The sequence below is a fragment of the Myzus persicae genome, unplaced genomic scaffold (assembly GCF_001856785.1).
Source record: "Myzus persicae strain clone G006 unplaced genomic scaffold, MPER_G0061.0, whole genome shotgun sequence".
Classification (NCBI taxonomy): domain Eukaryota; kingdom Metazoa; phylum Arthropoda; class Insecta; order Hemiptera; family Aphididae; genus Myzus; species Myzus persicae.
The window spans coordinates 1,420,333-1,432,811 of NW_019100802.1; the positions used below are offsets into that span (position 1 = coordinate 1,420,333).

Genomic DNA, 12,479 nt, shown 5'->3' on the forward strand with positions numbered 1-12,479 from the left:
TACCAAAACTAAAAGAAAAATAATAATTATTGAAATGCTCTGTAAGATTGTTAACAAAAGTTTCCATGCTCACTTTTACAGGCTTAATTAAATTAAATTACTAAAAACCAAATCTAAGTTTTAAGTTTTTTGTTAATTTAATTTATGTTATCTATTTTGTTAATTTTATTCAAAATGTATATTAAATTTGTTGTTATTTTATAAATTTTAATGTCTCTCGCCCCTTCTTTAATTTATTGCATTTAATTTATATGGTATTTTGTGCCTTTTAGATTTAAATATTCATTAGTTGCGTTATAATTCTGTCTTACATTTGTCTAAACAATAAAGTTTATCTATATGGCGTCTTCTCATTGAACATTGGTTTTATATTTCTTTATCAAAGTTTGCAATTGTAATGACGATGGAAACTTTCATTACGCCATTATTTGGATTGTTACTTGGTGCACTTGCAAAGACATTATTTTGTATTAACTACTCGACCATATATATAACGTTGGAATGTTCCATAATATAGGTAAATATTATTTACAATGCATGTACAGTTATACCTATCCTTGCCGTATCCTCCGGTGCTATTTAGTGTTTGTAGTTTTAAATATTTCTTAGGACACGATATAATATTTGTGTAGCGTTTATACTGCAGGCTTCTTCACTCTATTTAAACGACTGACAAGTCTTCCATTGGAAGTATAATGTACTTTAACGATTTCTTAGTAGTAAAATCGGTATCAATTGATTTATGCACTCACCAATACACAAGAAGAAGTAATAGTAAACTTTTGTGTATACCTACTACCTACAATAAGTATGTTTATTAATTGAACAAAATAAATGTCACACACGCTCGCTCAGTCACAAACATTTTATAATTACATACATTTTTAAGACGCGTCTAATACACTTTTAATTTCGTCTAAATCCAATCTTAAAATAACTACAAAAAAGTTGTGTTTATGTTTATTTTCTGATTTTTTTGTTACATGATTAACTACTTACGTAGAACCTTGTTTTAAATTTTCAATCATTGGCTATAAAAGAGGAGCATTTAATAAATACCCCCTACAAAATCATTTTTCAATATTATGATAAATGTTGTCAACATTTGAACTTTTTAAATGATTATAAAAAATGTCTGTATTTTTAATGTTTTTCAGCTGATATTGTAACAATATATATAGGCGCCTTGTATTCAATTTTCACACATTTTGAAATTTGAATCACAACAAAATAAGAAAATCGCTACATAAAAAAATAAGAAACCTAGTGATATGCTGTAAAAATTTCAAATCATAAAATGCTCATAAATTTTAATTTGACTTTCCGATAGAATTTTTTTTGATCAATGTAGACAAACTTATAAGGAATCTTGTATAACATTTTCAAATCATCGATATGAAAAGAAATTTTTTTATGAATTTCCAACTTAAAATAATTTGATTTTGACATATTTAAACAACATTTTGAATTCTGACGCTCATAAAAAATTATTGTTGATTTACACTCAACTTTTTTTTTTAATTTCCACAGCAACAATTTACAAGGAAGTTGTATTGCATTTACTAGTGTTTTCACCAAGCTAAAATTTTTTCTATAGACATTAATAAAAAAAAAACTAATTATAATCGAAAATTTCATATATAAATAGTTCACCATGAGTCAAAATATTTTGAACATCATAAGATGTATAGAAAATGCTAACACAAACAATATTTTCTGTCACTTAAGAAAACAATTGGTAATTTTTGGACGTTATGTCACATAACCCCAACATTGATACTTGAACAAATAATTAAATTTATTATGTTGGTATAATTAAAAAAAAATTATGGAAAAACGAAAATGTTAACGCAAAACCAGTTTTTGAAAAAAACGACTATGAATTTTAGGGTAACTCTAACAAAAATGACCGTAGATACATATGCCATTTTCACTGAATATTTGAGTTAACATTTTCTATACACCATAAAATGTTCAAAATATTTTGATTTGTTTTGAAATATTTATAGGCACATGCAATTTACGGTTATTTGTTTTAACATAAAAACATTTTCGAGATTTTGATTTTTGATGAGTTTTGTGAAAATTTGAACTTTAAATAAATTATATGCTTATGTAACTTTATTATTTTTTAACTTCGATTAAATAATGACAAGTACATCTTAGTAAAATTCTAACACAAATATTTGTTGAAATTTCAGGTACCTATTCACAAATTTTAGTTTTTAAGTCAAGTCAAAAAAAAATAAAATCGTTTTTTTTTTTCAAAAATTGGGTTTGCTTAAAAATTATCATTTTTTTGTTTTTCTAGACGCTTTCGAAAACTTGTATGAGTTTTCAAGTACTAAATTCTCCAAAAAGTACCAACTAGATTCACTTTTCTATCAGAAAAATATAGTGGTGTCGAGAATTGGAGCATTTTTGCCATCCCAAATTTTGACGATAGACAGAAAAAAAATACAACATTGGAAAACGACATTCGCCACTCTCAGATGTCGGAATCTAAAATGTACAGCAACTATCACAGAGCCAATTGGAGTACATCCAGACGGTTGCCTACCCAGAATTTCTCAAGGGGGGGAGGGGGCTAAGCAAAGTAAATCAGAAAAATTTAATATCCGTTCCTCGCCTATACGAGGTCGTATTAATAAATATCCCGTAACCATTATAACCTCTACAAGACTTTTTTCAGAAACATCGTCGTTTGTATTTTGCCGTTTATTATAGGTATAAAATGTATATTATAGCCAATCGAAGGGGCTGAAGCGAGTGGCGTGTCCAGGAAAGTTCAATGGGGGGGGGATATAACCCCTAACCCCCCCCCCCCCCCCACTTGGGCACGCCACTGGCTGAAGCACCCAGATACTTTCGATGAGGTATTAAACAATAAACAACTATCGAAATGAAATACTGATATATTATATTCATTGATAAATGTGGTGTTTAATTATTGCTGTGCGCCTGTGCTGCTTTTCAAACAACAAATGTGCCAATGTAATAATATTTATATTATATTGTAATGTATACCCTCATAAGTAATATTCTATAGTACCTATCTATTTTATATTTTTAATTTATCTATAGTATTTTTGCAGGTATTACATAATATGATTGATGGCGCCAAATAATTTGTGTTAGTTATCAACTACATAAAAGTGATAAGAAAAGGGGCTGAATAGACAATCACATACATTTTGTTGCACGTTTCTACGGACTACTGAGCTACCCCTCAACCACCTCCACCTTAACTCCACAGCCGCGGTCCCATACTCCCATTTTCTAATCTATAGTATCCGTTGATCTGTACGGTACTATATAGGTACTTCAGACTTCTACAGAACCACATGACTTGAATATTATTTTATACTTATTTATTAAAATTATATTTATCTTGGAGTACAGACCATGATGAAAATAGGTATAAAATATTCATTTTATTCTAATATTATTATTTATCATGACGTTTTAAATCTTAAATCTTAATGCCAATGAAATTATATTGATTCAAATTCAAAAGTTATGTTGAATTTAATATGTAAAGATTGTTAAATGAGAACATTAAAGTAACATGGAATGTGTAATTGCTGTTCACGCTGGTAAGATATCATAAATACTAATTATGTAACCAAGTAAATGGTAGTATTAGTACCTATTCAATGTGTATTTTGATTAAATCATTTTGTAATATGTTGTAGAGTGTAGATTGAAAACTAATATGTGTAATACTCAATTAAATTGATTTATAATTATTTTTAAATAGGTGCAGGATATCAAAAAACCACTAAAGAAGCAAATTATAGAAAAATATGTTTGAAAGCTTGTAAAAAAGTTGGTTACTATTATTATATAATTGAAATGAGGTTATAAAAAATATTATTCTTTTAGGGATTGGAGGTACTGAAAAATAATGGATCGGCATTAGATGCAGTTGCAGTAGCTACTATGGTTTTAGAAGATTCTCCACTAACTAATGCTGGTTATGGATCTAATTTAACATGGAATGGTGCTGTGGAATGTGATGCAAGTATTATAGATGGATCAAATATGCATTATGGAGGTGTTGGTGCTGTTTCTGGTATAAAGAATCCAATCGCTCTTGCCAAACTCATTTGCGAAAATCAAAATTTAAAAATGTCATTTGGAAGAATTCCTCCATGGTATATAGACGTATAGTCATTCATAAAAATAGATTATCTTATTTTTTAGATTTAAAAAGTAAGGTTTATTTTCACCACAAAGCACAGAAGATCTGATTAGTCTGTGGAACATTGTTTATTAGAGTACTACTATAGTAGTGTTAAGGGTTGCTATTTGTTTGAAATAAAAAATAGGACACATATTATAAACAAAATTGTCACATCATAATTCATAATAAGTTTTATTAAGTATTCTTATTATTAATAACTATTCTTTAATTTGTACATAATATTATTTTGTTTAACGTAAACAGTAGGCATAATAAGTATAATCTTAAATCACCCAATTTCAATTACTTTTTATATATTATTAGAAGGTGTTAGATCTGAAACAAATGTATAAATACAATCAAAATTTTTAAATTGAATTTAATGTGATTTCCTTACCAATATTATTATAAATCACAATTTACGTCATCCAAATATTTGTCTTCATTTCAGACTCCCTAGTTATCAATGTCTTGCAATTTTGTGAACTTGTATAAATAGGTAAATCTTTGTCATTTAAAATGTCTTCCTTAAGATTTTGATACGGATCCACATTTGTTTTAGTAAGTTGCTTTTACAGTTTTGAAGCCTAATTTATTCAATAATTTTGTTTAGATGGTATTGATTAAAGAAAATATTTTTTTCAATGCAGCACTAGATCCAGTTAATAGGTACAAACAAAAATTACACTTTTTTAATAATATAGAAAAATCAATGTTATTTTCCTTAATTTATTTGAAAATCAATAATCAATTTTCTTCAGTAGAGTTTGTACTCTACCATACATTAAGTTTTCATTGATTTATTATTTTGTTGTCTGTAGTTTTAATAACCAACTAATTGGGACAGTGTGTGAATACTGGTTGTGTCTAGGCTAAATTGGGACGAATGGCAACACTTTATTGTAATACTATAATTATTGATAGAATAAATTGTATCGATACTCGATAGTATAAAAAGTATTATTTAAGAGGGCGCCACACCCGCATGCGTTGTCTCCGTCTTACAAACGAGTAACATACCAAATTTACGCTCAGCAGTTCAAGTTTTATGACGTTAGCTTAAAAATTAGACTGAATTAACCTATTATGAAACTTGATGGTAAGAACTTTATCCGTGTTTTGTTGGAAAATTTTTTTACGATACTTCAGTTTTTAAGCGAGGTATGCTTGTATAATAAATGTAAATTAAAAATGCTCATAACTCACTTAAAAACTGAATTATTGTAAAAAAACTTCCAACAAAACACAGATAAAGTTCTCACCATCAAGTTTCATAATAGGTTAATTCACTCTAATTTATAAGATAACGGCATAAAACTTGAACTGCTGAGCGTAAATTTGGTATGTTACTCGTTTGTAAGACGGAGACAACGCATGCGGGTGTGGCGCCCTCTTAAGGTTGAATATAAATTAACTTTGGGATTTTAACTAACTAACCTAAACAATCATAATTTTTATTAATATTTTATGTTACATGCAATACATATTTATATGGGAAATGTATTTATTTTTCAATTTTATTTAATGCTTAAATGGAGAGCTCCTTGTATATATCATACCATTAGCTTATTATTAATATGTGAAATAATATAATTAAATTAATGTTGAAAAAACTGAGATCAATTCAAAATTATATTTGTAATCTAAAAGTGAAAGGGGTAGTTCCTTTTGCATCTTTTTATTTCTAATAGAATGATGCATTAAATAGTTTACATACAGTAAGATGTTATACCATGAATGTGAGAACTTATGCCTGAACTTTAATAATATATTCTCTTGTTTAACTAAAATATATTTTTCTCAATTAAGTTTACTTGTTGGTCTCGGAGCTCATGAATATGCTATTGCAAACAATATTATAGCTGTTGACCCATTTAGTTTAATTTCAGGTAAAGTGTGATTTTTTTCAACCATTATTACAATTTTGTGTTCTGTTTCTTATAAGTATATTGTTAAATTGTTTTAGAAAAATCAAAAAAAGACTTTGTTCACAGTAAATATAAAGTTATGAATCAAAAGTACAGTAATTGTCAAGTAACTTTAAAATATATATATCAATTTTTTTTTACTGAATAGCATTATTATGTTATATAGGTTGGAAACCCTAGATTAGATACTGTAGGTTGTGTTGGTATGGATAAGTTTGGAAATGTTGCTGCTTCATCATCTAGCGGTGGAATCTTATTGAAACAAGATGGTCGTGTTGGACAAGTAATTTTATATTAATATTTTTACAATAACTATAATTTGTTTATTAATTTACGTTTTTTTGCTTAACATAGATGTAGATTGTATTGGTTTAAATGTATTATAAAAAATTACATATCATATAATATTTTTTATTACAAGTTTAAAGTTCAATTTTGATAAAATTTGTAAAACTCACAAAAAATTGTAAATCAAATTGAATTGCTTGAAAATATAATACAAGATTTCAAAGTTTTTTATAGGAATATAAAAAAAAATGTAGCTCAAAGATATATCTATAAATATTTTATGAGCATTTAAACTTTTAAGTTCAAATTCTGATAATTTTGGATATTCATTGTACAGTAAGCAAGCAAAACGATTTAACCTTCAACAATTTTAGTTATTATGTTGTATTTCAAAAAATATTAATCATTGCAACTTGCAACTATTTATCAGCTCATTATGTATATTACCTATGATTTTCTATACACTAGATTTTATTTATGACTTATAAGTCATAAGTTTTAACTTAAATATATGAGGGTGCAGTGATCCACATTTGTTTAAACAGAGATTTCAACTAAAGAAAAAAATCTGGTATATCTGTACTAGAAATAATACGATTAAAAGAGAGGGGTCCAGAACTGGGAACCCCAGCTCTTTATTATGTCACTGTATCAAATAGTATCTGGCTGGTTAGGTACTGTCTTGCTGTTCTACATGATACAGTTAGGTGAATGTAGATACCGAGAATAGCAAAAACATTCACTATGGATTTTCATAATATCAATAGTGACATGACAAAAAAAAGTAAATGTGGCTCTTGCGTTAAAGCAATTTCAGTCCTGGATGACTCAAATAGCCTTTATTCTGCAAACATTACCCGCTACTGATAAAACACACTTACAGTCCTTGTTACACAATATACTACATATCTATTGTGATTTGTAAAGAACCTATTAAAAATCTATTATACGTAATGTGTCATTAAATTAATTTTTTTAGGCTGCTTTATTGGGATCAGGATGTTGGGCCCAAAATATGCCTGATGACGTCGCAATTGCAGTAACAACATCTGGTTGTGGTGAACATCTAATTAAGACAAATCTAGCTAGAGAAATGTCTAGACAACTTGTTAATTCTTCTTGCCCTACAATCGCAATTACTAAATGTTTTAATGAAGATTTTATACGTTAGTCATCTATTATAACTACATTTTTTATTTGATATATCTGTATACCTTTTATTTTATTTTTCCAGATTCACCGATATTAAGAAATTGCAATGAAAAACTTGCAGGTTCATTAGTATTATATAAAAATAAAGATTATTGTGAAATTTTGAGTGCACACACTACAAAATCAATGTGTATTGCCTATACTACTGAAAATGACAAAAAAGTATGTATTCAGTTTCAAATTGTGATCATAACAAGTTGGCTAATCAATAAATGTTGAGTAATGTTAACAATATAAAATTAATATAAATAAATTATGATCATAGGTACTCACAGTAAATATTTTTAATATCTTGTGTGTAAATTTCAAACACTTTGTGTGAATGGGTTATATATTGTACAAAAGTAAATAAATAATATGTCATGTTTCTAATGATTTTAATAGTAATCTAATCTGTAACCAATGGTTTTATTCATATAATTAAAAAATTACCGAAACAAAATTCATGTATGAGTCACTTTATAGCAACACATATTATATGGGTTGAACAAAAAAGCTAAAAACACCATCCCCTCTTCCCTGAGTCTCAAGGAATCTATTGATATAACTTAAATTGAAATCGGTTAAGTAGTGTTTGAGATTAGCTGTTAATAACTTACGTTTATTACGATAATATGTTTTTGATAACTTACAAAACTACTACCATACAAATTTTTAAGTGGGTGCATATAGATTATTACAAAAGTTAACAAAAATTATGATGAAATCATGTATATATATTTTTTAGAGTTTTGTGAGCCGTTTAATGCCAAATACTTTGCCAGGAACGAGTGTAATGGTACAGGGTTATCCTATATAAGTATTGTTGAGAAAAAGAGATTACATTTTTGAATATTACAATTATTATATTTTATGTCTAAATGAAATTGATTTTAATAAAAAAAAAGCTTTATTTTACTGTTGTGTTGTTATTAGATGAATCTTGTGTTAATGTTGTGAATTTGTCCTATCATCAAACTTAAAGTTAAGAATATTGGCTGTTTGTGTACATTGGTTTTTTTTTACAATATTTAATTTCCATTGTAATATATAAGTTATTGTACTATCTTACATACTCATAACTCATAACTCACATAACAATTATCTTAAAGTTCAATAATAGGTCAAGTCTCTCTAACATAAAATCTATGAATTTGTTATATAAATTTATAAATAATTCTGAAAAGAGGGTTATAAGTTATAACTTCTGCTATAGGTTATAGGTATATTATAGAAATAACTATATAAGTAAACATTGGATTAAAAAAAGGAAGAACACTTCAATTTAGAATTTAATGAGAATTTTGAAACAACATTTCTAAAATAGTATTGCATTTTTCCAATTTATTTTCTAGATAATAATATTATTATATTTGTTTTATCTTACCCAGATTTTTTTTTATGCCCTCGTTCAAGGCTGTAGAGAGAGAAGCCGAGAAGCCACCACTATTTTTGACCAACTGTCTTTAACTTTTTTATGTAACTGTTAGGAGTAGAATTTTAGCTGTGTTCATCGAACTACTATTAATAATCGTTTCTTTTGTTTAAAAAATTGAAAAGTCCTAAATTTCTGGGTCTGGGAAATTCCTTTCTTACTCGCCATGCCTATACTCAACACTAAGCCAATCGAACATCGTGAGTTTTGGATCCACAAATTGGTAATTCCGTAATTTTGTACGTAAAGCACTTTTACGGAAGCAACTTAATGTATTTTATTCACAATCATGCTAGATTCATTTGGTATCCCATTCTATTTTGATAATTTGTTTCGACCTTGTATAGTTAATAAATAGTTCACATAAAAATGTCTTATTCCATAGAACCAAACCGTGTTGCGCAAGTTGCTGGACTCAGCACCACTGAGGTCTGAGGCAATCTACTGACCGGTGTATTTTCCATATCTGCAGGTTCGTGCAATGGGGCATTGAGCTACTTATCTATACTATAAAATGTAAATGAGAGAGGACACCCAAATCTGTATGATATATGGGTGAAGAGATTTATATGGACCCAAATTTAAGTGTCCATATTTGGAGTAACACCGACAGGGACAGTATTTAAACATTTTGTGACAAATAATAACCGACAATTTCATATGCGTATAAAATAGTTCAACATTATTCAAAATATTTTGAACATTTCATGGTGTATAGAAAAGGTTAACACAAATATTCAGTGAAAATGTCATGTACCTACGGTCATTTTTGCTAGAGTTCAATAAAAACCAAAATCAATTTTTTCTAAAACTAGTTTTGCGTAAAAATTACGGGTTTTCATTAATTTTTTGTTCGGTCTTCCTGTTGGTTTTGAAAACTATTGGACATTTCAAATTTTGACCTTCCGAATGCACCAACTAGATTAACTTTCCTACCAGAAAAGTTGCTGTTGAAGAAATTTCTACTGCAAGAAACCGTGATGACAGGCACAAAATAAAAAATAAAATAAATAAATATAAAAACTCACATCATTGTAAAATCAATACATTCATCGCTCCGCTCAGAATCTAAAATAAAATATCCACTTAGTAAGAGGACCCCTACACCCGTATGTGTTGTCTCCGTCTTACAAACGTACAACATATCAAAAACTGTTTTGCGTGAAATAAAACCGCTCAAGCTGTAGTACAAGCTAAGCAACCATATTTCCACACTATAAACAATATAGAACATTTACTGTGCAACATCGCTTTTATTTTTTCGACATCACAAATACAAGAAAAATTCTTATTGTTTAAAAATGTATTACTTCAAACGTGAATAACGTTTTTTTGTGTTTGTGATACAGAAAAAATGAAAACGATGTTGCACAGTAAATGTTGTCCTATTAATATTAAGTAAATTTGGTTGCTTAGCTTATACGTTTGCGGATTAATTGAAGTCAATATGGTGAGATGTTTAAAAGAAATGTAGATAACGACGTAATAGTACACCCTAAATAATAATAATACATAATATTATTATTGTGGCAATAATTATTTAGTCAAACGTATGTATCAATATTGCATACACTTAGCGCCGTGTTACATTCAAAATAATTGTTATTGTGGGTGATATTACGCCTATTAGCTATTGTAAAGAGTTGCGGTGGCTTAGTTAGTACGATTATTGGAAACTCGTGTATGTGTGGCAAGGTTTTTCCACTCAACTAGTGGCAGACACTGGCAGTGGACGGTAGAGTACTCTTAAATCTCAATCACGTTACGTGACCGATTGCAGCAACCACGCCAAGCCAAACAACATTCAAAATAATGATTGAAGAACAAATGCTAAATCTAAAATACATGTTTCATTATTTTTCGCACATAAAATCTCTCTTCGACATCAATAACTTTAACTATCATAGTATATTACAATACTGTCTAAAGCCGTTGGGATAGGTCCTTGAAATGATATTCTAATAACTCTTTTTGGTAAATTAACCAAACCTTATTATGCGTTAAATGTTCAGCTAGATGGGAATGTAAATAAAATATAAAACATAATATTTCAGGTCAAATTCATAGTATGGGTCTTTTTTCGTCACTTTACCTCGATATTATTAGTATGTGTAATTGCCAATAGGTAAAACCATAAATTAAATTGTATAAAATATAAATGTACCTAAACTCAATATACAATAAAATGCCAATAAACTGTTACATTAATTAAATTTCGAAGCAATAATGCAATGAAACTTACCAGCAAACAGGAAAGAAATAACCAATTGGTACTTGGACAACTATATGAATGAGTATATGACATTAATGAGAAACTTACATGAATTAAATATTTGAAAAAAGTTTGCTTCAATTTACAAATCATATTTTATTATTTCTATTTTGTATACCTAAGTGATGACTGGTTGACTTCCTAATCACGGACCCTATACTATAGTGCAGACTGACTACCCCAGTTTTTAAATTGAAAAATTATTTTAAAAAATAATTTATTTTTCCTATTTATGTGGAAATGATTTTTCAAGCTGACCATGATGAAACAAACAAATTTAACCTTCGTATTTCCTTTTTAAGTTATACTTACAGTTAAGAAGACATAATTCATTCAGGTATTAGTTTATTACAATTTATTTAAAGATCTCTCAGGGATAGCTGATAAAACTATAAAAGTTTAAAAAATGTATATTTAAAAGTCAATTTGAGTACCTAATAAATTAAATGAAAAATATGTCGTTGGTAATGACAATCGTAGCAAATTGATGGTTAGTAAGTGATTATATTGTGATGATAACCTATTGTGATATGTGGACAGCACATACTTGATATTATATGACCTATAAAATGAATCTATCTCGATAAAAAAAATACATATGATTTTTGTCATCGAGTTAAATTTATTGTTTAAGTAATAATAATCATTCGCTCTGTTACGAACTAAAAAACAATGTCTCACACCCTATGGTCAATACATTTTTTCTAATTACCTTAACCTTTATTTTCCCAATCATCTATAATAAGTACTGACTGTTGAGTTTAACTCTGGTCAGCTGGATAATTCTTCCTACATATCTGAACTACAGGTTTCTTTTACTAACAATATGCCCCTTACACCACACAGTATAATGATTTTTTCGAAGCCTTTTATTTATCTCAAATTAAACTTCTAATAATTATTCCTCCGATTCTATGTCTTTTTTACAATCCCTAAAATCGATTGTCTTTAGTTCTAAATTATCCCCTTTCGTTTTTCATTTTAAATCATATGATTTCAAGTTTTCTACCGACTCCATATGGCACAAGGTTAGAACTTCTACCCGATTATTCCAATAAACTTGTTTTAAATGACTCTCCTTTTTGCACACTAGGCATATCTATCTATAAAAGTGTCTACGACCACTCACATTTACTCTTAGTCTGTCCCTCATTATATACCAATTACATTCATAATTTA

General features: G+C 28.2%; 1 protein-coding gene across 1 annotated transcript; it reads left to right on the forward strand.

Annotated features, from left to right (window-relative positions):
* Positions 1-3,442: 3,442 nt before the first annotated feature.
* Positions 3,443-8,512, forward strand: LOC111043155 (threonine aspartase 1). Its single transcript, XM_022328032.1, has 9 exons — positions 3,443-3,596; positions 3,761-3,828; positions 3,886-4,157; positions 5,996-6,075; positions 6,153-6,220; positions 6,281-6,397; positions 7,382-7,568; positions 7,637-7,776; positions 8,342-8,512. Exons 1-9 carry the CDS (start codon positions 3,569-3,571, stop codon positions 8,411-8,413), a joined length of 1,032 nt encoding a protein of 343 aa, XP_022183724.1. The 5' UTR covers positions 3,443-3,568; the 3' UTR covers positions 8,414-8,512.
* Positions 8,513-12,479: the final 3,967 nt, after the last annotated feature.